This window comes from Sorex araneus, chromosome 4 (genome assembly GCF_027595985.1).
Source record: "Sorex araneus isolate mSorAra2 chromosome 4, mSorAra2.pri, whole genome shotgun sequence".
Taxonomy (NCBI): domain Eukaryota; kingdom Metazoa; phylum Chordata; class Mammalia; order Eulipotyphla; family Soricidae; genus Sorex; species Sorex araneus.
Genome location: NC_073305.1, coordinates 149,058,291 through 149,085,579, shown reverse-complemented (window position 1 = coordinate 149,085,579; position 27,289 = coordinate 149,058,291). Strand labels below are relative to the sequence as shown.

The window sequence follows — 27,289 nt, the reverse complement described above, 5'->3', positions numbered from 1 at the left end:
GGGGACCATATGGGATGCTGGGAATCAAACCCGGGTCGGCCACGTGCAAGGCAAATATCCTACCCGCTGTGCTATCACTCCAGCCCCATTATGTTTTATTCTTTAGTAGATCTCATTGCTTACTTACTTGTATGTCTGCAGTTCATGAAATTATCAGAGTTACTATATACTTGGAACTGGTAATACAAATGAAGTTTTATTTGACGTACCTAAGGACTGCATATTTAAGACCATGAGAATTCATAGATGAAATTGCTTTTCAAATCACATTGCTCATGAAAAATGCTTTACTTAATTCTGATTATGAAAATGTAAGTTTACCATGATTTATTATTCAGCTTTTGCAAGATGGTTGATTATTCAAAAATAACCTATGAGAATATGAAATTTGCTACGGATACAACACTTTGGGGAATGTAACTATGCTGAAATTATATTTAAAAAATTAAGCAGGAGAGATAGTACCGCAGGTAAGACACTTACATGTGACTGACCCTGGTTTTATCCTGACACTGTATAGGGTGTCACCCTAACCCTGACAGGCAGAATCCCTGAGCTCAGAGCCAGAAGGAAACCCTGAGCACTGCTGAGTCTGAACAAAAAAAAGTCGCCAAATATATTATAAAACAAAGAACAGATAAATTAGCTGGAGAGATAGTACAGGAGATAAAGCACCTGTCTTGCATGTAACTGATCCTGAATTTATCTCTAGCACCACATGAGGTCCTCCAACACCCCAGGGGTCACTTCTGAACACAGAGAGGGGACTCTCTTGTGAGCAGCACTGGCTCTGGCCTAATGTGTGCCTCAAAAACGTTGCAGATAAATGAAATTCCTCTCTATTCAAGTGCTCATCTTAAATAAACAAATAGGTTGTGACAGATCAAGCAATTTGCCTTTCTTGTCAATGAAAGTAGAAGGAAGTCTTATATTTTATATGATTGTTTCTTTGTCTCTGTATGATAAATAAAAGTTTTAAAGAAAGCATCATTTCCTCTTACATTCTCACTACCAGTAGTTCCGTGATTCTTAAATGTACAAATATTTGAATTTCATTTATTTTATGTGGCTCAAATGCTTGTTCAATGCTTCTTTCCAGAGCCAGTTAAGGGGAAAGAAGTGAAGGCTCCAGCTTCCCTTAAGGATAAAGGTAAAATGGTATTATGAAATATAAATATTTATTGCCCTATTGTGTTTTCAATTATGTGCAATGAAATGACATGTAAATTATTTTCTGGGCTTTCAAAACTAAACTCTCAGATGCTTTATATTTTATTGAATGAAGGAAATTAAGGGCTTATCCTTGTCCTAACATCTCAAACTGTACCATGAAGCAACAGTGAAAAGAATTGCTATGTCAGTAATGTTATTTTGTAAAAGCTTTGAAAAATGAGTAGGTGATTTATGAATCAGAAACTTGTAGCAGAATAAGGAAATCTAAATTTTATAAATGCCCAAGGTGAATCCCATTGAAAATAGCTCTGGAAACCAAACATTTGTGAAAAAAGGAAGAGCTGTGCAACACTATCACTTTCTCTGTCATAGTTTGCCATTTTGTCAGTTCAAGTATGGCACAATCAAATTCCATAATGAGGAGAAATTTAGTAGACATCATATCCCAGGGATCTCATCCTGTTGATAAAATTAGAATCAACAAGAGACGTAATAATCTCATTGTGTAAGAGCTTTAGAATTCCACCTAAATCTAATGCTCCTGCTAATGCAATTTATTTTCCCTCCACATTTTCCATTTTGTAGACTAGGAGTAACATAGATTCTAATATGTCATACATCAAATTTTGTTCCCGTGTGTATAAGTAAATATGTGTAAAGCATTTTGTTTCTTATTAATCCTTACTAAAACATTGTATAGGCATAGTTTTGCCCTAAGAGTTTTCTGAATTTTATTGTCAAAATAATCAAAATATAATTTTTCCATAGTGCCCCTATTTGTGAACTATTGGAACTAGGGAATACATCTGCAGTATTAGATGTTAAAAATAATTTGTTTCTATAGTTGCCATAGAAAAGGAGATCTGTATGAATAATCTGCCTTTGCCTGGGGAATGATAAAATTTCCAGTTTACTGGCACTTTTCATTAAACAGAAAGACTTTGGTTGAACTTCTATAGCCATAGTTAAAGTTGGAGAATTGGGGGAAGGGAAAGTGACAGAAAATTCAGTTAGAGAAATGAAGGCTGCATACAGAGACCCCATTAATCAGTGTAGCAATGTGTAAAAATCATACCCTTAAGTCATATTTTTAATGAATTTTAAATTAAGCAAAATTGTTATTTAATGGAATATAAGATCACATGATTATTTTCTTAGCCTACATACTTAATTTAATTTAAATAAATACTAAATGCATATTATGATATCCAAATCTACATATCCAAACATATGTATGTATGTTTTCTTTTAAAGCATTATTGTATACAAAATTATTTCATTATCATCACCAATAACAGTTATTGTAGATAACTGCTTGCATTTGTGCATTGTTTGCATACACAATTTTATGTTCTTTTAATGTAGAACTCAGAATATTTAGTCTTTCAAGAATATTCTTGAAATAGATGCTAGAAGTGAAATGTTGCTGACTATTATTCAAAGGATAAAAGTTGAGAAATTCAAATTTTAGATTTACCTGAATAATATATTTTAGAGATATCAGACTTCTTGGGATAGAAATACTAGAAGGGTTAAAGTGTTTGCCCTGAAATCAACTGACCCCAGTTCAATAACCAATACCACATACTGTATCCTTAACACTGAGCTACAAGGAGTGACCACTAAGCACAGAGCTAGGAACAAGCTCTGATCACAGCTAGGTATGGCCTATATCCCTACCCAAAGAAACTAGATTTTTAAAAGTATTTGATTATTGATTGGTATATATGTTTATAAGAAAATCTATATTTGGATGATTTGGTAACATTGCTTAGTTTAATCACAATGATGTTATGTCCTTTGCAAATTAAAACTCTAAAATAATAACAAGAAATTAATATTATGTATTTCCACATTTGATTCAGGAAGTTCAACTCAATATATATTTTTAAGATTAAAGCTTGTGAAAAAATAAGAAATAACTCAGGTTTTCACAGAAAACACTTGTTAATTATGATCTACTTTTTCAATAGAAATATAAATGCATCTTTATTATTAAATATACATTTAAATATATGATACACTTATTTCAATATAATAGAAACATTTTAATGCTTTATCTCATCCCATAATCGGTGACGCTAATTCAATAATTATGTGGTAGAACAGAGAGTAAGACTTTATTTAAAGTTTTGTCTTCTATGGAAAATGAAATATATATTCAAGATTTGATACCTCTTATTTCCCTCAAATGCTTGAAAATATGTAATGAAAATGAAGCACTATAGCACCGTAGCATTGTCGTCCTGTTGTTCATGATTTGCTTGAGCGGGCACCAGTACTGTCTCCATTTTGAGAATTGTCGTTACTGTTTTTGGCATATTGAATATGCCACGAGTAGCTTGCCAGGCTCTGCCGTGCAGGCAAGATACTCTCGGTAGCTTGCCGGGCTCTCCGAGAGGGACAGAGGAATCAAACCTGAGTTGGCCGCATGCAAGGCAAATATCCTACCCCCTGTGCTGAAAAAATTATATTCAAATGAAAATATATTGGAATAAAAAAGAAAAGAACAGCCAAAGAGATAGTGCAGGATGGAAGGTCTTGTCTTACACGTGACTGACCCCAGTTTGATTCGAGGCACTAGATTTGGTTCCTCAAAGTATCTCCTGGAATAATTACTGAACACTGCTGAGTGTCCTCTGTATAGCAAAAGATAAACAAAACAAAATGTACAAAAAGGGACTAGAGAGATACACAGCGGGTATTGCCCTTGCATACAGCTGACCCTCTTCTGATCCCCATCACCCAGATGGTTCTGGAGCCCTGCCAAGAGTGATCCCTGCATGCAAAGCCAAGAGTAAACCCTGAGTACTGCCAGATATACCCCCCCATACCCTCTTCCACAATTTTTTAAAAATTAATTAACATGAACAACAATTGCTGGAATTACTATTTCTCTCTTCTCCAGGAGAAATATAAAATGCATGTACTTCAAAATCTTTGGAGAGAGGGAAATACGATGGTTAAGGCACTTTCCTTGCATGCAGTGAACTCTTTTTGATCTTTAGTACCGCATAAATTTCTCCAAGCATCACCAGGAGTGATTCCTGAGCATAGAGTCAGATATATTCCCTGAGCATACCTAAGTCTACTCCCCACACCCGCCAACAAATGAATGAATAAATAAACAAATAAACAAACAAAGAAGAGGAAAAATAGAGGAGAAAAGAAAAGAAAAAAAAGACAAGAAATATCAAAATAGTGAACTATAATGTAACTAAAGTTCTGTGGTCTAATCGTTTTAAAGCCTGGTGATGAGGAGTTGCACTCCTTTCAATAAGCAAGGGTTTCAAGCCAGTCCCACTCCAGTTCACTGTTTGCTGAAGTGGAATTCCCATTCAAGGAAAAGGTGTGTATAGATCTCCGAAGCTGCCATTGGTGGGTAATTATAGACACTGGAGATGAGAATAGACTCATCTTTCATCCAATACCTAAAGAAATCATCTGTGTGATGGGTGGATTATTAAAGAATTTATCAGCTAACACTCAAGCCAAGGTTAGTTTTGCTCTCTGGTGAGCAAAGCAAAATCTGAACTAGAAAATGGGTCAAAAAAAGGAGCACTACCAGTGCAATTCAAAGAATAAAAGAGAAATAAAAAGATTTAAGACTATAATACATAAATATCCCTTATATGTGGGTTCCAAAATTCACAGTGGATGGCTGAAATCACTCATTGTATAGTATCAACCCCTTTCTTGAATTAAAGAAACTTTCAAATTTATTTTGTATATTTAATTCAGTATTCTAATTTTAAAGATAAATGATATAACTAATAGTTAAAAAATGGTTCACACTCCTATTACTATTTACTCTTCATTTAAAATTTTTTGATATTCATGATCTTAGATGATTTGCATAGTCGGGTAGCATATTTTTTTCTTATTTTAAAAGTGTAATTTAAAAGATTAAGATGATTTATGAGCAAAATTATTCCAGCCTTATTGTTGGAAAGTGCTTGTGTAGTGTAAACATATACTAAATATATGGTTTTAATATTCTCACTAGCCTTTCTAAGTTTTATTTTAAATTTTCCCCCTGCCTTTTCAATATGTCCTTTTATACGCCTTTCAACATGTGCAAAGTAGTAACTCTCCATATTACAGAGGACCATTTATTTTTTATTTCATGCATACTACTTTGTACAAAACCTCTTCATTTTTACAATAAGGTAGAGGCTTTGTGAATATGATTCATTTTTAATATGAAATGCTTCACAAATTTGCATGTCATTCCTGCACAAGGGCCATGCTAATCTCTGTATCACTCTAATTTTAGTGTATGCGCTGCCCAAGAGAGTACTTGGTGGATTATAAATGCTTTCTTTACAGAAACTTGGTAGTTACAATGAATGATCACCAGAAAATGAGATATCATGCCTGATTCTATTTTTGAAACTGTGAGAACTGTTTGTTCAAACACAGCTAGTAGAGAAACCAGTATGTAATAATTGTGCTAAATCTGGATTGCCCTTTAGAAGGGCTACTCCAAGTAAAGTAGGCAGCCAAGAAACATCTGCACTTAAAGCTTCCCCTTCCCATTATTCTCTGTAAAGATTTGAATTTTTCTACCTAAAATATATTACATATGTTTTTTTTTTAAAGCAGAACATAAGAAAATGCCAAACTCTTTGTTTTCCTCAGGGAAAGGCTGAAACTTTGTTGTCCATTGGTCTCTTCCTTCACTATAGCTTTCACTGAATAGCACTGTTTAACACACCACTAAAGAGCAGAAAAGACTGCTTTTATTTTTATACTTAATTTTAGGTTAAAATGATCATTGGGGCTGGAGTGATAGTACAGTGGGTAGGGCATTTGCCTTGCATGTGGCTGACCCGGGTTTGATTCCCCGCATCCCATATGGTCCCCTGAGCACCATCAGGAGTAATTCCTGAGTGCATGAGCCAAGAGTAACCCCTGTGCATTACTGGGTGTGACCCAAAAAGCAAAAAAAAAAAAGATTATCTTCAGGGGCCAAAGAGATTGTACAGTGGGAAAGGTATCTGCCCTATATGCAAAGGGCTGGGGTCTATTCCTTGTACTCAGGAGGTCCCTGAGCCAGCCAGGAGTGTTCCTGGAGTTCAGAGCCAGGAGTAAATCCTGAGCACAGCCAGATATGGCCCCAATTTCTTATAATTAAATAAATGATCAGTCTTCAGTTTTATATTTCCATGACAAGATAAATTTTCCATGATTTCAACTTCCTAAGTGTGGAAGGTAGCCCAACGCAACAGCTATAGAGATAAGGAGCTAACCAAAAAATAAATTTTTGATTTTATATAAAATATAGTTTTCTAGTTGGTACTTTAAATTATGTATTAAGCACCAATGTTACTTCAATAATTTTTCTAAAAAACTGATACAAAGCATAAATATGAGACCAACCTGATAAAAAATTAATCACGAATTGTTTAGTTGCAAAAGAGATTAAAAATCAAATTACAGGATTAAATAAAATGATCAATTAAAAGTTCAAAACTTTGTCTGTAAAATTGAGTAGAACTCGCAATTTTTTCTGTCACAGACTTATAATTATGTTAATGACTTTGAAAATCACATTAAACAACATTAATTATTTAAATAAATATGTAATACATTTAGTATTATAAATACGGTGACAGTTTTTTATAATCTACAGCATGTGCAGCATAGTGCAATTCTTTCTTACTTATTTTACTGTTGCTATCCATGCTGCAACACTTCCAATGGGAGAAAAATGAGGCAAACACTGAGACATTGAAGAAAAGGTAGATACAGGGAGAGTAATACAGTCAAGTACATCGACCATTGGATAGATGGTACATGATACTTAGCATGTAAGAGAGACAAAGGCTCACAAAATTAATATCTGACAGAGTGATATTGGAAAATATACTCATTCATTCTGTGTGAGTGAATGTCCTCTGGCTCATTTGGTGCTTTTATTGTCCACTCAGCAAACTTTCTTTGTGAGCACTAAACTATGGGAATCTTGCCAAGGAAGAATTGCAGAATCAGTACTTATGCATAAAGCATTGAGTCATGCATTAAGTGCTTGCTTACGAATCGGGGACATTTTTAGATCTATGCTTTTAAAATCTTATAAGGCATTTTTTTTCTTACTGGCCTAATGTCGATGAAAGTGGCAAAGGAAGTAGAACACAGACTGTGAAGGTACAAATTAAATAGTCCATGGTATATTGAAGTAAATAATGTAGGTATATAAAAGTCTGTGAGGTAGATAATCAAATATTATGAGCTATCTGATCATAAGTATCGTTACCCTGTATACTTACACTCAAATATAGGATAGTATCTTCTTTAGAAAGTCTATGAAGTAAATTTACTATTTAAAAGTAGTCAGAGCTATAATCATTTGCACTAATATAATAACGACAGATATACATCAAAAGCAGTATACTAAAATTACAAATAATTTACAACAAAATTTCTCTGAAGACATGCTTTGAAAATTAGTTTAACTATAAGATAAACAGGGGATTCAGGGATAGAACAGAAGATATAGCTCTTGCCTTCTTTCATGCCACTGACTTCCGCTTAATCACAAGCATGTTTATTGTCATCTGGCACCACCAGGCAGGGAGTAACCCTTCAGCACAATAGGAGTGGCCCACAAAACAGAGAATATTAATTAAGTATAGTATATTAATTAGTAAATAAAGCATATTAATTAAATTAATGAGTTCAGTGGGAGTTCTCCTAAATACTGAATCTTGATGCAAGCTTCATGGAATGATAGTAATTGTCTATCTCAATCAATAAGGTCTGCAGACAGTAAAAAAAATGTGAAAGTTTATATATATTTTTCACCTATGAAGTCATCTGAAGAAGAAACAATAAATGTATGAGCTTGAATAATTTGTATTCATGTATAAAGTAGTACTATTGGCAGAGTTTCAAAAAAGCATTGAAATGGTAACTCATTTAAAGAAAAAATTAATGGGTTTTGAATCAATTTATGTTCATTAACATTTGATTATATAGAATTTTGTTTTCCTTAAAATATAGCCCATGTAAAAATATTTTTATTTTACAGTAGAAACATATGTTTTAAATTGTGGCTGGAAAGATAGTACAGTGGGTATAGCATTTGCTTTGCATGCAGCTGATTCACGTTCAATCCCCAGCACCATATATGGCCACTCAAGCACTTTCTGGAGTGATTCCTTGAGCACAGAGCCAGAAGTAAGCCCTGAAAACTGATGGTTTTCACCCCAAACCCTTGATATATCCTCTATATATATCAAGACAGTGCCTGGCTGTCTTCACCGAGGCCATTTGGAGGAGGGCAGGTTGAGTTTCCCTCCCCACCTCAAGCAGATCTCCGGCAGCCGAAGACCTCTGGAACCTAGCCACAGCCATGCTTAAGGCCACTCTCCACACGCTCAGATGAGCATCACGCATGAAGGAACTGACAGAAGAACCCAGTTGTGTGGGACCTGAGGCTGAGATCTCCAAACCTGCTCGGATTGAGATTGGGCCTCCTCCACCCAGATCCCTCATCTTCCAGTAGCTAGGCAGTCACACCCACAAACTGCCCGCGGTGCCGTGTAATCCCATCAACAGCCAAGATTCAGAGACTATAAAACAAAGCTTCCGGAAGAGTGCTGCCACATGTGTGGCCGAGCTATCTCTTATTACCTAATTATCCCTCTTAAATAACTCGGCAAGCTACTAAGAGCATCCTGCCAGCATGGCAGAGCCTGGCAAGCCCCCCCTTGGCATATTCGATATGCCAAAAACAGTAACAATGAAGGGTCTCATTCCCCTCACCCTGAAAGAGTCTCCAACGTGGTACAATTGGGAAGAATGAGTAAAGAGAGCCTGCTAAAATCTCAGGGCTAAGACAAATGGAGAAGTTACTGGTGCTCACTCAAGCAAATTGATTAACAATGGAATAACAGTGATACAGTGATGTATACATACCTATATACACACATATATAATATATACAGATATATACACATACATATATGAAATGGACATATCAATTAAAGAATTAAGTTGCTTTGTTTGATTTGTATCTGGCATTATTCTCAGTGCTTCATATGCAGAGCTCATTTAAATTTTCACTGGTATTTTTTAATAAATGTAAAAAATGAAGCACTGAAAATGAGTTGCCACAGTGGCTTTGAAATTGTGCCTGGCAGTGTGACTCAAGACCTGTGTACTTGGCACCCACACTCTCCTAGTGTCCTCAGGACTACACTCACATCAATTGATCATGGGGAACACTGCTAAAACATCTTTGTCTAGTTCCAAAAGAGAGATTTGAAGACCCGATTTTCAATATAGAAATTTTTTCTGGCATTAAATATTGAAGGACGATTTAGGAGTATGTTGAATAGCTACAGGTTTTCTATCAGTTTATTTAGATTAATTTATGAAGTTCATTTTATTATTCAGGATTAAATAGCTGTCAAAAAAATGTTCCCCCAGTGGTTATATTTTTATGCCAATTTTAATATAATAACTAAATAATTTGTTCAGAAACTATACAACAGATAGATTCGACTTAGTTATTAGATGTATAAATAATTTATTATATATTTTCATGCATAAAATACTTTAAAAAATTTTATTATCTCTTTTATTAAAGACAATAGTTATAGTGGTTGAGACCTCATGTTCAGACTTGGAAAATGTGGGTATATAAAATACCATCTTTGCCTTGTAGACATATATATATATATTTAAATAAACTATTAAACCTCAACATTGTTGTTTGGAAAATGAGTGCAATTGTAGTATTTATCTAACAGGACTGGTATATGAGAATTATGTAAGGTAATTTCCCCATTTTGCAATACTTCCATTGTGATCTATTCTGTACAAACTACTGATTTAGACACTATATTATAACAGAATGATTATCCTAGGATTCATAATGTTTTTATTTTAATGGGGCTAGATAGCTAATGCATATAAATTTATTTAATATTATGAAAAATATGATGCATATAGTGTCACTGTCATCCTATTGTTCATTGATTTGCTCAAGCGGGCACCAGTAACGTCTCCATTGTGAGACTTATTGTTACTGTTTTTGGCATATCAAATATGCCACAGGTAGCTTGCCAGGCTTTGCAGTGCCAGCAGGATGCTTTCGGTAGCTTTCCGGGCTCTTCGAGAGGGATGGAGGAATCGAACCTGGGTCGGTTGTGTTCAAGGCAAACGCCCTATCTGCTGTGCTATCTCTCCAGGATGCATATAGTAAACTTATTTTTTTTATGGTAAACTTATTTACCGAGAACCATATTTTTCCTGAGTGGTAATTATCATTGACATCAATAACAATAATTCATGATGGTGGTATTTTATTACAGATATAAGGCCTTCATGTGATGAAGAAGGATTGGTGACTAGAATAACTAAGTCATCTTCTACCTTGCAAAGTATCAAAATATTCTCAAAGGATATATTCTTAAAATCATGCAGACTCTTATTTTCTTTTTTCTCATTCTCTGAAGAGAAAGTGGGGCATCCTTGGTAGAGTTTATCTCCACTACTGCTCTTTTCTAATTTAATACATTTGTTTTGAAGCCTTGGCCATGCTGCTTTACTTGGAAACAATGTTGACTAGATTGAAATAATCAGTAAGGAAGCCACCATAACCAATTCACATTTTATAAATGAAATGGACAGCCTGAAAAAATTCACTGCTACTTATAAAGTAGCAGACTTTCTGCCTCAACAACTTAGTGTGTTGAATTCTTTACATTTCTGCCAAGTTGTATATGGAGTTCAATGAAAAGGGCTCAACTGACAAAGGTTTAAACTGTTGTTGGTACTATTGCTATCATTATTATTGTTTATTGTATTACTATAAATATTATTTTATTTGTATTATAAATCTCATGCAAAATCTGTGCATATAAGCTTGTTCCCACTCCAAGTTGTTTTATTATTATATAGTAACAATCAGTGGTAAAATAATTTCAGCAATAGGCTTGTGAAGAAAAGAAAAGTTTACATTCTCTCCCTTTGGTCCTGATTTTCAAAGTACAGCATTAAACTATTTCTTCACCATTCTTAGTTTCTTTAAGGTTCTAAAAGATTTATTGAACAGTCTTTCGAACAAACCAAAATTTCCAGTTATCTGACTCAGCACACCATTTTGGGAAGAAATATTACTCAATGCCCTGAAATCTATTTGCTTTACGTAAGGGGACGAACACCTCACCTTTATTGCTTGCAAGGCTGTTACTGTGTCCCTGGATGATTCCAATGACCCCAGGGATTGTGTTAGCAGCCACTGGATAAAACTAAAGTTATTATCATATTTATGTATAAATGCCATTTTATATGACTAAGAAAAAGTCTACCCATTTTTCTTAAATTAAGGGGTTTGCTCACTTGCCTCTGTTCAAGTCTACTCCTGATTCTACATTCAGGAATCAATTCTGGTGGGATTTGAGGTAACCTATTGGGGTCAGGAACACATCAAAAATAACAAGAACCTCCAGTGTTGACCTTTTGGAAGAAAACATGGACATTCCTCAAAAAACTTGAAATTGAGCTTTCTTATGACCCAGGAATACAACTTCTGGGAATATATTCCAGGGGGACAAAAACACACAGCAGAAATACCATCTAAATTTCTGTTTATTGCAGCACTGTAAACAATAGCCAGAATCTGGAAACAACAAGGACAGTTGACTGGTTAACGAGACCATGATACATTTATACAGTGAATACTACACAGCTGTTAGGAAAAATGAAGTCACAAACATCTCTTATAAATGAATGTGAATGGAGAATATGATATTGAGTGGAATGAGTCAGAAGGAGAGGAAACAGACATAGATTGATTGCACTCATTTGTGGGATATAAAAAAATATATATAGTATGAGACTAATATGCAATGACAGTAGAAACAATGACCAGGAGGATTGGTCCATGGTTGGAAGTCTGTGTCATTTAATAAAGGAGAAGGCAGTTGGATAGAGAAGGATTCACAATGAAATAATAGTTGGAATTGATCACTCTGCATAAGAGCTACATGCTGAAAGTAGGTAAAGGAATAAACATGATAACCTTTCAGTGTCTGTTTTGCAAACCATAATGCCCAGAGGGAGAGACAGGAGAGAGAGAGAGAGAGAGAGAGAGAGAGAGAGAGAGAGAGAGAGAGAGAGAGAGAGAGAGAGAGAGAGAAGAAAAGTAGAAAAGTGCCTCCCAGAGAGGCAGGCTGGGGGCAGGGGACGGGGGCTGGGGGAGCTGGGGACATTAGCATTAGTGGTAGGATATGTACACTGGCGGAGGGGTGGTATTGGAACATTGTATGGCTGAAACCCGATCATAAACAGCTCTGTAACTGTGCATCTCAAGGTGATTCAATAAAAATCAATTAATTAGAATAAAAAATAAATTAAAAAATATATGGGGGCCAGGGATTGAACCCAGGTCAACAATGTTCAAGACAAGCACAATATTTGTTCTACTATCATCTCTCCAGATTCCTTATATAAATACTTAACTGGCACAAAATACCATTTATAAAATAAGAGCACTGAACTCTTAATAATCAAGTAGCTAATGAATAGATGCTCCCTTTAATAAGTTATACATACTTTTTCACAAATACATTCTAACTTAGCATGTTCAAAGGAAAAGTGAAATGTTTTAAGAAAAAAAGGTTACTTAGAAGATATCATGTAGTATTTATTAGTTGATAATATTAGTTCATTAGTTCATGACAAAGGTTTTATACTTATACTATTGTCCTATACTAAGTATATACTTTAATCGTACACTAAGTTTCTCCTTGTTAGTTGAGTTTCATTCACTTCTACTCTCCAAAAATCTTTTCTATTCCAAAATGAAATAAAATAAAATAACTAAGCTTTTTATCTATAACTTACAATAGTTATCAACTTTGCATCATTTTTTCCATTTTTAGCAATGATAACCTTATGATTTTTGGTTCTAAGGGCTGCCCAAGATCACAAAACTTAGTAAAAGAGTTTGCTTTTAAGATTAGATTGTATAATCAAAGCTTCTTTTTCATCTTTCTGAAATATTTGTAGTTCCATTGTCATCTTGCTCAAGTTGTTTTATTGGTACCAAAACCCAGAAGTTCCTTCACAGTGAGACATGCATGTTAGTACATGTTCTCAACAGTGTTTATAAAATTCTGTGTAGACAGCAATAGTTGACTAAGATTGCATTGTATGCATCATAAATTAGAAGAAAATATTTCCCATATTTTTCAATATGATGCTTTAAGAATATGGAATTCCATTTTAATATTAGTGTGATGGCAGAGTAATCAATGGAGTAGGGATCCATATGTAGTGTAAGATACAAAACTCCTTTAAAAAGATTGTACTGTATATAGAATGAGTGCATTCATTTGTGGGGTATAAAAAAACAAGTATGAGACTAATGACCTAAGACAGTAGAAATAAGGGTCATAAGGTCTGGTCCACAATTAGAAGCTTTCCACAAGTGGTAGGGGATTGGGAAAGACAGTTAAGAGTAAGAAGTGACTGCTATGAAAATGATACCTGGAAATCAGCACTCAAAAACTGAGTACTGAAAGTACGTAAAGGGACAAAAAATAATCTTTCAGTTGTATTGCAGACAATAATGCCCAAAAGGAGAGAGAGAGAGAGGCAAGGGGAGGAGAGAGAGAGGAAAGGAGGGAGGGAAGAAGGAAGGAAGGGAGGGAGGGAGGGAGGGAGGGAGGGAGGGAGGGAAGGAAGGAAGGAAGGAAGGAAGGAAGGAAGGAAGGAAGGAAGGAAGGAAGGAAGGAAGGAAGGAAGGAAGGAAGGAAGGAAGGAAGGAAGGAAGGAAGGAAGGAAGGAAGGAAGGAAGGAAGATCTGCCAGAGGCAGTTAGGGCTCTGTGAGTTGCAGGAGGGAAACTGGGGACATTAGTGGTAGGAAATGTACATTGTGGGGTGGGGGAGCAGGAATGGGTGTCTCTCATAGTGATTCAATTAAGAAAACATCTAAATAAAAAATATTAAATTTAAAAAAATATATATTTTTTAAAAAGATACTAGTACTTGTGAACCAATGTATATGTACCCTTGTCCTAGACCACTGAAGTTTTATATCTAGATATAGTAGATATAGAAGCATAAATTAATCCATTTCTACTAGGACTATAATTACACATGAAAGATCATTTTGTCATGCTAATAATAATAATAATAATAATTTACTTTACTTGGCAGTATTTATTGATTATTATGACAGATACTAGGTATTTTACCAGACTTAAAATAATAAACACATCTTTGTGCTTATATAGTTTAAAATCTTAAAATAAAATATAAATAATAATAAAATTAAATTACATAACAAAATCATAGATAACCTTAAGACTCCTACAAAAAATAATGCTTCAGATATGGGTAAGTGAATAAGATAAGTGGAAATAAAGGAACATCAGGGAGAGGCAAATTTCTACGATGCCAGTTTTTACAGAATGTGCATTCTAGTATTATAAGTATGTTGTTAGTGTTGTACATATACAGTACACAATTCTTCATTTAAATAGATGAGTTAAATTATATTATAACTTCAGAAAATTAGGATCTATTGTTAATGTAAAACACAAATATAGATGATACTATGTACTTTTAGTATGCAGTATTTACTAAGAATTTCAACCAGAGGTGGGAAAAATAGAAGTAGTTCTCTGAGCATCATCGAAATTTATTCCTGAGTCCATATAAATAGTGAAATGGTGAGCACAGCCATATGTTGCCAAAAAAATTTTTTTAAAGAAGATGAAAAGAATCCTAACCATCTGATCAATTTTTCTGTTAAGGAAGAAAATTTTTTAAGTATCAGAACCCTTCTACTAATCAAAACAAATTATAGAAAAAGAAGAGAATCCTTTGACCGAAACAAAGATATTTAAATGAAATGAATGACTAGAAAACATGAAAGTATAATCAGCTATGATATTGATTAGGATAAATATAAATATAACCGTGTTAGCTTATAAGGTTTCTATTTTTTCTATAATAACATTAAATTTGAAGAACATTAAATTTAAAATTGAATGAAAAATTTCTGAACAAAAATATTTCTTAATATAAGAGACACAATTATGTAATGTAGTTTTTAATCATTCTACTAGATTTAAGACAATTAAAATTTCTTTATAGAGCCAAAAGCAGATACAAATAAAAAAAAAGTTTGAAATTATTAAATTAACCACCAGGTGGAGCTCCATGAACTGAATCTGCTTAGTCAAAAATCAAAATTTGCGTAAATTGGATAAATTTGGGGGGCTGGAATCTTACCTCTTGTTCTTGAGTAGATAGTATTAATTCATTTATATTAAAAATGAGGATCACTGAAAATTATAAAATATGAGTTCTTAAATTTGCCAAATTACCTAAATTGTTAAACTTTTAGTAAATGTATTTCAAAGTGAAGTTCTTTTGCTTGTTTGTTATTTGCTAAGATGACTAAATACTTTGTATAATAGTAAACTACTTATGTCAAATTGCAAATATAATTAAGAATATATTAAAAAATTTACTACTAACTAAACAAAAAATTTATTTTTCCTGATTTTTTTGTCTCTCTGTGCATATATTTGACTCAAGAACCTGAAGTTAAAAAAGATGAGAAGACATCAAAAACAGGTAAGAGCACTTTGTAGTCTTTCAAAGAACAAAGCTGGTTTTGCACTCAGGTAAGGGTAAGACTTTGCAATGTTAGAAATATTGGAAATATACTGTACATCATCCAGTATATTTGGAATATATTAAGTGTGTGCTAAAATTGAAATATCTAAATGTGTGCTAAAACTGAATTAGTTTCTCTTGCATTCTGAAAGTAGGGAGCTGTGATTGTTTCCTCATGCTGGTCTCTATTCACTTACATGGCATTTGAACAATGCTGAGAAAGTTGTAGGGTGTCACACTTTGAAATTCAGAGACTCTATTCAGATTATGACAACTGTTTGAAATTTGTCTTTACAACTGATTCAGCTTTGTAAAATCACCTATAGTAGATTATTTTTACCTCGAAAAGAGTAGTTTCATATTGTTCGATCTACTTTATTCAGCCATTTTCTTTCCCACCAATTAAATATACATACACACTTTAAATTTAAATGTACATATACATATACACAAGGTAAGAGAAGCTTCTAAAATCTCAGGGCTAGGACAAATGGAGACGTTACTGAGACTGCTCGAGAAATTCGATGATCAATGAGATGATGATGGGAACGATGATGATGATACACTTTGGAGAATTAGTCCATTGCATCTTGGTCATTAAGATGAACATTGATTATTTGAAAACAAATTTTAAACAAAAAGTTTTTTTGAGGAATTTAAGAGATTAGGTAGATAAAATTTAGAAGAGAAGAATCATAGTATAGTGGAAAGTGAAGAAAAAAGAAGAATAATGCAGAGAATTTTTTATTTATACCAATATAAATATATTTATTTATACCAATATAAATATACCAGAGCTAACCTATTCCCAATATTTTTTCTTGTAGAAATAGTTTTATATGCTTATATTTAGATAAGCTAAATAAAATTATAGCTGTATCTCTATGTGAAGTGAATGTGATATTGGCAGGCATTTATATAACTCTTGAAAACATTTATATTATTCTTTAAAATGTTTGCATATACTTAGTTTAAAAATGTTAACTGTAATTAACCTATTTTTTATCTTTCCATATATATTTTGAATATTAATTAATGTTACTAAATTCAATTCTCTTGAAAATACTGCCAACACATCTAAAAGAATTGGCAAATGCTGTTTCTAATACATAGCAAATAATTTAGCATTGTCATCCCATTGTTCATTGATTTGCTCCAGTGGGCACCATTAACATCTCCATTGTGAGAGCTGTTGTTACTCTTTTTGGCATACTGAATACTCCATGGGTAGCTTGCCAGGCTCTACCCTGAGGGCGGGATACTCTCAGTTACTTGCCGGCTCTCTGAGAAGGATGGAGGAATCGAACCCGGGTCAGCTGCGTGCAAGGCAAATACCCTACCTACTGTGCTATGGCTCCAGTCTGAGCAAATAATTTAAAGAACTTTATATTATTTCTTATGTATTCTCTGTAAAATGGATAGAAAAATGAGAAATTTTCTATTGTGTAATAAAATAGTTTCATTATATATATAAAATGAAGCATTGGGTCTTTGAATTAGAAATAATAACTAAGCTTCATCTTTAGATGTTTTTTCAGAACAGGAAAAATATACACATAAAAGTGATTATTGTTAGTGCTCTTATTGTGTCAATAGTAGCTCACTGAAAACTGATAAATAAAAAGCACATCATGTCTTTCCACCATATAAGCTTAATATTGCATTACATGTTTAATTTTGTTTTGGCATATAATAAATTAATAAATTCAGAATAAATTTTCTGCTATTAGTTTACATTAAATATTTATGCCTGTATTTTGTTATATTTATTTTTATCTTCCCAAAAGGAAAAAGAAATCAGCATGACATATTTTTATCAAATATAATCAACTAACAATTTATTGAAAACATATATTATGCTAAAAGCAATGCCACAATGACCAGAATTATGCCTAGGGATACAAGACATAAAATAATATAAGATATAGTTTCATCTCAAAAGAGTATAATCAAGATAAGTACAAGAGAATTAATTATATTAGTGAAGAGTGCTTTATGAGACAAATAGAGGGGCTGTTTCTGTCATGCTTCAGTCAGTGAAAACTTTAAAAAGATAATGGGTTTAAGCTGAGGTTTCAGAAATAGGCAAGAGCAGCTGAGAAGGGAGGAGAATGTAAAACATGGTGAAGATAATTTTGTCGTGATGGGAGAAAAATATTCATTTGATTCTCTTCTTTTATGAGACTGTGAACTAAAGTTTCTTTGCTTCTGCTTTTATTTTCTCTTCTATCGAGTGAAGAGCACCACCATACTCACCAGTTTTTAGAAATAAAATAGATGGGTCAGACACACTGCAGGGGTTAAGCTCTTGCCTCGAAACAGCCAACTTGGGTTTGATCAGCAGCAATACATATGGTATTGCTAGTTTACCGCCAAGTGTAATCCCTGAATATGGAGCCAGGAGTAAACCCTGAACACTGTTGGGTCTGACCCGTAGAACAAACAAACAAAAGAAATAAAGTAATAGAGGTGAAGTTTTCCTTTAAATTCAGTGTCAGTAAATGGCAATCAGTAAATGGCAACTTTATTTAAGAGCTAGCCTATAAAAAGGTATGTTGATGGGTTAAAACAGACAGTGAGGAGCAGCCCCTGGACCAGATAGATGTTTAGGGCCCAGGAAAGACAAATGGTAAGCAAGAATTGAAGGTAATTGTAGATAGAATATAGGAAATGTTCTTAGGAGATCACAGTGAAGATTTGAAATTCTTAGTATGCGAATAAAAAGAAAAACGTAGTTTTATACTCTTATAAAGGTATCACTGTATCATTGTATCACTGTCATCCCATTGCTCATCGATTTGCTCGATCGGGCACCAGTAATGTCTCCATTGTGAGACTTGTTGTTACTGTTTTTAGCATATTGAATACGCCATGGGTAGCTTGCTAGGCTCTGACGTGAGGGCGAGATACTCTCAGTGGCTTGCCAGGCTCTCTGAGAGGGGCAGAGGAATTGAATCCAGGTCGGCCATGTGCAAGGCAAATGCCCTATCCACTGTGCTATATTGTCTCTTAAATAAATTATAAAGGTATGAATAAAGAAATTTTGTAAATATAATTTTGCATCAGGGAGTTGTACCAAAAGCTTTTTGTAGCAGCCTAAATGTTATAAAATCAAGGTGGAAGACATAGATAGAGAGACAAAATAATAGGATGTCATTTATTACTTTCAGAATTATTTACACTCATGGCTAATGATTGGTATGGGACTATTAGGAGTTAAATTTTTTAAAAGCGCAAATCTACCAATTTATTAAATTAAATGCTAATATCTTACATAATTTTTTCAGTATAATATAAATTACATTTCTATTAATAAATATATGCTTTAGAAATGCAAATATCCTCTCTGTACGTACTGTGCTATTACTGAACTTGTTGTCAGTTTCATCAGGCAGTAATAGAGCCTGAGAATATTACTTGTATGTAAATCAATCCAATGTCTCAAGTCCGGGAATTTACAGAAGGTGGTCAGATGTAGACATTGCAAGAGAATGTTACTGGGGTGCTTGTCGGTTGAATATTCTCCATCATGAATCACAAAATCCCGTTAATCACCTATTTCTCGGGCGGGCTCAGTAACCTCTCATTTCGTCCTTTCCCTGAGATCTTAGAAGTCTATCTCGACTCGGCCCTCCCAATGATGTTGCACTGATAGCTCTTTCAGGGTCAGGGGAATGAGATCCAGCTTGTTACTGGATTTAGCATATGAATACACCATGGGAAGCTTGCAAGGCTGTCCCATGTGGGCAGGAAACTCTCGAAGTAGGCTACAAGATATCTTGTAGCTCCTGGGAGCTTGCTTTTAAGTCTCTGGATGTTGGCCGTTGATGGGATTACACACACCTGGGTTCTTCTGCCATGTTCTTCATGCATGAGGCCTGTCTGAACGTGTGTAGAGGGGCCTCCAGCATGGCTGTAGCTAGGTTCCGGTGGTCTTCGGCTCCTGGGAGCTCTGCTCGAGGTGGGGAGGGAAGCTGGAGTCCATCCCCTCCGAGGGGCCCTGGGGAAGACAGCCAGGCGTGTGGGCAAGAGACTCTCTGCCCACATTCTCCATAGACATCTAAAAATACTGGAATTGTGAACATTCACTATGAATAATTTTTGTATCCATGAGTTTAGTTGTCTTAGTAGAAGTCAGGAGAGAAAATGAGGAATAAAGAAGTAGACTCAAAGTAAAGGAGGGCCAGTGGCAGAGAAGTGTGTACCTTGGTGGTGGTGGGGTCAGTCATGTGTTATGATCATGTAACTATAACAAAAACTTCTTTAAATTTTTAAATAAAAAGAGTTCTTCAAAAATAAAATGAGAGAAGAAAATGAAGGATCGTTTCTTGAAAATGTGAAAAAACACACTTCTGTGGAGAGTATATGGGCATTACTGAAAATGCAGTGTATCAATATCCTGAAGTAGAAACTTTTTTCAGAAATGGTGGAAAGACTGGTGTTGTCAATGTTTCATACAGGGCAAGGAAATGATGACTGAGAATCAGACACTATGTTAGGGCAAAACTTTTAATTAATCAGGGAAATTATCAGTAATAAGTGGTGATAGAGCACAAAAGTAAATTTTGAGGGGTTTTATTTATGTGGTAGGGTGGCATATATAGGGAAAATATGAACAAGAAATACAGGAGATACTAAGTAAAAGAGAACTGTAGCTCAGCTATGATTAATGTTGGGATACACACGGTAGGTTGAGGGAAATGGTTTAATTATGAGGAAGATAAAATTTTCTTTGTTTTTGAGCAAATGGTGGAGGATAGAAGGAATTAAAACTCGAGTGTATATGAGGACAATCTCACTGAATGATCTAATCTGAAAAAAACTTTCAGCAAAGGTGGTCACAAATCCAAGGGAAAGTGTTCTTGCTTCGTATTACACCAACTCCCATCAAATATTTAATTGGGTAACCACCACTTATTTGTAGAAGAATAAATATTTACTTGATAAAGTAAACCAATTAATACCCCACTATTAAAAATGGTGGGTACATTTTTAAAATAATGGTGCCATGTTTTAATAATTAGTTATTTCTGATATAGTCTGTTATTAATCACTAAATTGCTTTGCTTTTATTTCCCAATGAAAATGGTAGCAAAAAAAAATCCACATATCTTATCAAGTAATTTTAAAGAGCCAACCACAGGTTTTCTTTGAAAGGGAAAATAGTAAGCAATAAATGGCTATTATGATATATATTACAATAATCTAAAAATAAGTATATTCTTTTTATCAAAATATTAAAATTTATTAACAAAATTTTAGAGTTCTTTTTCCTATAGTCTAATCAATATCTTTACACGACTGTTCTATCTATACCTATCTCTGTTTAAATTTGAAATCAAGATCTTTTCCATTGTCTTTTTCTTTTGTTTCTTATCTGAAGAAATAACTCATGACTCAAGACTCAGTTGCACTGACTTATGCTTCTGAGTCATTACAGCTTCTTCTGTTTCAGAACCCTGCAATCAAATAGGTACCAAATTTGTCCTTTCCTTATTTTCTTTCAGAATTCTAGTTCTATTTCTCATCCTTTCTGCCTGCAGAAATATACAAGCCCATGAATTACTCATCCTGATTTCACCTTCCCTTCAAAGATTGACTCAAGGCTGTGCTCACTAGTTGTCTTTTCTAAATAAATACCTGTAGGGCACAATGCTAGGATCTGTTATTACCCCAATTTGATACTGGTCTTCATCTATCTTTACTTTGTTTCCATTTATCTAATTCACTGCTATTACTTCCCACTGTTTGCATGGAGACATTTAAAGAGCATCATCAGCCCTAGAGGTGACAACTCAGTGTCTTTTGAACATTGCTCTTCTATTTCAGGTCCATATCAAAGCATCGGTTTACCTTGCTTCCTGTCTTAATAACTTACTTTCTTATATACCAACTACCACCCCATTCTCTACTTATAAAGACACAAAGATTCTTCAGCCTGTTACATATTTTCCTCTAGAAAATCATGTGGCATTTATATTATTTGAGTATTTTTCTAATTTTATGTTTAATTTCCCTGACTTATTTCTGATTTGTGTTGTATTCTCTAATAATCCGCTCCAGGCTGTTTTCACTCTGGGTGCCCCAGAGGGGGGCGGGTGAGAACCCTCCCCACCCCAAGGAACCCAGCCCACTTACTACCCAGGCCGCTTTCTGGACCATTATAAGATACTTCCTACCCATTTTCCATAATTACCACACCCATATTTGATGGCATTCAATCAGTACGCAACAAATCATAGAGAGTAATATATATATATGTATATATATGTATATGTGTGTATACACACACACACACACACACACACACACATACACACACACATACCTCTCAAAGAAAGCCCAGCAAGCTATCAAGAGTATCTCGCCTGCATGGGCAGAGCCTGGCAAAGTACCCGTGGCGTATTTGATATGCCAAAAACAGTAAGGACTGGCCTCATTCCCCTGACTCCCAAAGAGTCTCCAATCATTGGGAAAGACGAGTGAGGAGAGGCTGCTCAAATTTCAGGGCTGTGAGGAATAGAGACGTTACTGGTGCCTGCTCAAGTAAATCAACAAACAACGGGATGACAGTGATACAGTGATCTCTATTTTGAGACCAAAAAAATAGCTCAAATTTGCCATAGATTATGCCACAAACAAAACAAAGCAAAACAAAACTACAATTGTGGGGACAAATTGCTTACAGATTTTCTAAACCTATCTTTTGACCTGTGTCTTGGCTTTGTGATATAGCACAAATAGAGGCAGGTATTTTCATTTCTGTTCTAGTATAAAGACCAATATGGGCAGAATGGTATAGTGGGGAAGAATTCTAGATAGAGAGGTGTGGAATGACTTTTAGCAAATCACTCCAGTTTTGAGTTGTCGTTCTCTACGCATAAAATAGAATAATAATTTACTATATATATTGCATGCCAGTCAAATAGATATATATATACATTTATTTGACATGTAAGTGTCAAATAAGCATATATCGTGCACAGTAAAATAGATTTAGTGAAAATCTTGATACATGTGCGTAAAAGTGTTTCCAAAAAGTGTTTTCTATGAAAATATAAAAACAGAAAAAGTTATTATTATCTCACTCTCATTTCAAGTGGATACACACAAGACCTAGTTGTTTGTAGAAGATCTACATTTCTAACATAGATAGGTCTGCATCAGGAACTGCTGAGTGGGAATTCATTTTTTTACAAGATTTCTGTATCATTAATGTGCACTGTAATTTATGAGGAAGTATTATAAAATTCAAAGACATGTAATGCTTACTTCCAAAAAAGGGAAAATATGGAGCTTCTCTTTTATCACTAACTTGGTTAATGTAACATAGACATGTTTTTCAGTGATTGTTTTCTCACGAGTTGTGAGTCTTCCACTTTCTGAGAACTGATTGGCATCATCTCTCTACTGTCTCTCACTCAGTGGATTATTTCTGAACTTTGGTTGTCCTAACAATGAGAGAATGGCCATTCTTTTTTCCTAACAAAGAGTAGAAAAATGGCTGCTAGAAACCTAGCATTCATTTGTGCTTGAAAGTAATGAATAGATATACATTTCTTTTTAAGAACATATATTTCAAGGTAAAACTCTCTTTATGTATTAATAGCTAACTAAGGTACTGACACAATGGCTGAATCACTTAACCATCATACCTATCAATCACCAAGATATCTTTGGCTCATATCACTTAAGGAACATATATATATGTTATATATATATATATATATATATAGTTTCTCTATTCAATTCAATCCCCTCTTGTCGAATTGTCAAACAAATACCTTGCAATATAATTTTAAAGTTACCATGGCTATTCTAATATATATATATATGTATATATTATGGTGTTAGTTTATTAACAATAATTATCTTAGATTTTAAGAGACTCCATAGAAGAGAAGGAATAAATACCCTCACTTGTCTGTTGTTTTTCACACTCCCTCTCTTATAACTAATGCTTAAATATTTTAATTAATGTAAGTATATCTTAACAGAAATATTTATATATGAAGAATTTATATAAATTGTAGATGATTTTGCAATCTCAATTTCTTTAAGCTAAATTATAGGAGACTCAATGGCAAGCTTAGTGAAAACAGTATATACTGAATTTATACAACAGACCACATATTTTGCTAGTGATAGAGAAGGGAAAAATTACCCTTATATCCCTTGGTTCATCTGGCTGCTCTAATAATTAAATAGACATAAGACACATTTTTAGGAGAAAATTAGAATTTGAGTTCATATGTGCAGGGTAGCTTTGAATATTAGTAGGCTTTAGCTAGTACTGCAGCACTGTTGTCCCATTTTTTGCTCAAGCGGGCACCAGTAACATCTCCATTGTGAGACTTGTTGTCACTGCTTTTGGCATATCGAATACGCCACAGGTAACTTGCCAGGCTCTGCCGTGCAAGCAGGATACTCTCGGTACCTTGCCAGACTCTTGGAGAGGGGTGGAGGAATCAAACCCAGGTTGGCCGCGTGCAAGGCAAATGCCCTACCCACTGTGCTATCTCTCCAGCCCAGCCTTGAACATAAGTCCTAAAAATATGACCAACCAGTTACTTTTTGTACATTTTAGACAAAGAAACAATCAATTTGCTTTTAAAAACATCATTAGACAAAGATAATTTATGCTTAATTCTAATTAGAAAGAAACTAAGTGGCATTTGTTTTCAGTCTTCAATGTTCTGAAATCCCTGTTGCTGACAATACAGATATCTTTACTAGTCTTAATCTCAAAATATAGTACAATACCTTTCACAGGAAGAGATAGAGTGATGTTTATCAGAATATCGTTTTCCCAGTAGATTCCTCAAGCAACTTTAATTCAGATAATCAATATATCACTTTAGTATGATTGAATGACTCCTTCCATGACTCCCAACAGTTTGCTGAGAATTATACATTTAGCTTAAAATATTTAGAAACATGGCGAGTCAAAGGCAGAGATTATTAAATCAAACAATTTTGATAAAAAGGAAAAAGTAATTAGAAATCAATTAAGAAAGTATGGAAAGGTTTTATAAAGACAGAAATAGCTCTTGAGGAACCTATTTTCAATAACTTTTAAAATACTTTGTATTTGTGAACAAAGAGAAAAGTTATACTTCTCCAGACTATTGGTTCATGGAAAACTACCACAGGATATATATATTTGTATACAAGTTTCAAGAGTAATCTCAAAGAATAGGTAGAGTTTAGATACATGGATAAATATTGGGCATGTGTTCCAGACAGACATTTGCTCAATCACAAAGAAGGAATCAGTGAGAAGTATTTGAAACTGCAAATATTTAACTTTTGCTTAGCATAAAAAGTATGAGTATCACTGTCATCCATTGCTCATCAATTTGCTCAAGCAGGCACCAGTAACACCTCCATTGTTACTGTTTTTGGCATATAGAATACACCGTGGGTAGCTTCCTAGGGTCTGCCATGTGAGCGGGATACTCTTGGCAGCTTGCTGTGCTCTCGAGGGGTGGACAAATGGAACATGGGTCGGCCACGTGCAAAGGAAACGCCCTAACTGCTGTGCAATCATATAGAATTGAATAAGGAAACTACTGATAATGAGTACAAAACTTGATTGTTGATAGGCCAGAGAGATAGTACAGTGGTTAGAGCATTTGCCTTTCATGCAGCCCACCTGGATTTGATCTTCGACATCTCATATAGTTTACCAAGCACTGCCAAGAGTGGTTCCTGAGTGTAGAGTCATGAGTAACTCCCTCAACATTGCTGGATGTGACTCCAAAACACGATCACAATCACAATCACAAAATCCCATTAATCGTCAATTTCTCGAGCGGGCTCAGTAACCTCTTCATTCGTCCTTTCCCTAGGATCTTAGAAGTCTCTCTAGACTCAGCCCTCCCAACGATATCGCACTGGAGGCTCTTTCAGGGTCAGGGGAATGAGATCCAGCTTGTAACTGGATTTAGCATATGAATACACCATGGGAAGCTTGCAAGGCTGTCCCATGTGGGCAGGAAACTCTTAGAAGCTTGCCAGTTTCTCCCAGAGGGAGAAGTAGGCTACAAGATATCGAGAGGCCGTTTTGCGGCTGTGCACTTCTGGGAGCTTGCTTTTAAGTCTCTGGACATTGGCCATTGATGGGATTACACACACCTGGGTTCCTCTGCCGGTACCTTCATGGGTGAGGCCTGTTCGAACATGTGGAGAAGGGCCTCGAGCATGGCTGTGGCTAGGTTCTGGCGGTCTTCAGCTGCTGGGAGCTCTGCTCGGGGTGGGGAGGGAAGCTGGAGCCCATCCCCTCTGAGGGGCCCCAGGGAAGACAGCCAGGCTTGCGGGCAAGAGACTCTCTGTCAACCCAAAAGCAAAAGAACAAAAATTAAGTAAATTAATTTGTTTACTTACTAAATGTTGAGTGTATTTTTTTCTTAAACGATATTGAGAACAGTAAAAAATGTTTAAAGAATTGAGATAAAGCTTAAATTTAATTGTCAATTTGCTCATTCTAGCCACATGGATAGAAGATAAGGAGGATACCAGGAATTTCAGATAATCACTTCTTTGAGGTGACTTGACTTTTGCTGGTGCCTCGAAAACTATTAAAAGATCTTTTTTAGATCATTAACATGAAGGGAAAGGAAAGAAAGATTTTAGAAGTACTTTGGAACTAAAATTGCTATAATTTCTGAACAGGAGTTGAGGAAAATATAGGCTAACTCCAAGGTTTCTATCTTTCATGGGTATATGGACAGTAATATTACCTGACAATATAATTTCTAAAAGTAACTGGATTTATAAAATGAAACAGCATCTATTATGAAAACTTTTGATATTTATTTGACAAATTGTTGTTGATCGGTTTCATATGCTAAACAATATGGTAGTGTAGACACACTGGCAAGTGCACTCTAATTTTCATCTCCCTAGAGTTGATAATCTAATTGAAGTGGAAGTCTGATGAGACATGTTAAATTAAAAATATCTATGGTAAATGAATGTAGGATTGCTTATCAGGCATCTGAGAGAACATAACTATCTATAGATTTGAAAGTTCATAGCCGAATGTTTAAATAATGAGAGTTACTAACACTCGGGACTATAGTGAGGGAGAAGGATCAAGGTCTAAGGAAGAATATTAAGAAAGATATTAGGTTTTAAGTACAGGTAGAAAATACAAGACTCAGATTTAAAAAGGAAAAGGAAGCCGAATGATTTTAGAAGCTAGAGTTACTGTGTCAAGAAAACAGGGAAAAAGTAATTTCAAGGAGGAGACAGCTGTCAAAGTGTCAGAGTAGTAGAAATTTACAGTAAGATAAAGACTGAAAATATTCATTGAAAAGTATTATATGGAGTCATTGACGATTTTATAAGCAGTTTCAGTAAATTAAAATGGAAGAATACCTAAGTACTGTAGTTTGGGGCATTTACTTAAAGATCTGGAAAACTAGATAATATACATTGTATATTTTCTATACATAGTAGATATTT

At 34.6% G+C, this 27,289-nt stretch overlaps 1 protein-coding gene and 1 non-coding gene across 11 annotated transcripts in view; one reads left to right on the top strand and one right to left on the bottom strand.

The window, feature by feature from the left end:
• TRDN (triadin) overlaps positions 1–27,289 on the top strand; it is a 417,254-nt gene that overhangs the window by 334,760 nt on the left and 55,205 nt on the right. For all 10 annotated transcript variants that reach the window (XM_055136162.1, XM_055136157.1, XM_055136159.1 and 7 more), the window contains 2 exons: positions 1,100–1,150; positions 15,740–15,778. In XM_055136162.1, the coding sequence (XP_054992137.1) occupies positions 1,100–1,150; positions 15,740–15,778 (90 nt within the window). The remainder of the gene's footprint in view (positions 1–1,099; positions 1,151–15,739; positions 15,779–27,289) is intronic.
• On the bottom strand, positions 5,370–5,473 carry LOC129404592 (U6 spliceosomal RNA). The gene has a single exon (XR_008629982.1). It is a non-coding gene; the product is annotated as a U6 spliceosomal RNA (small nuclear RNA).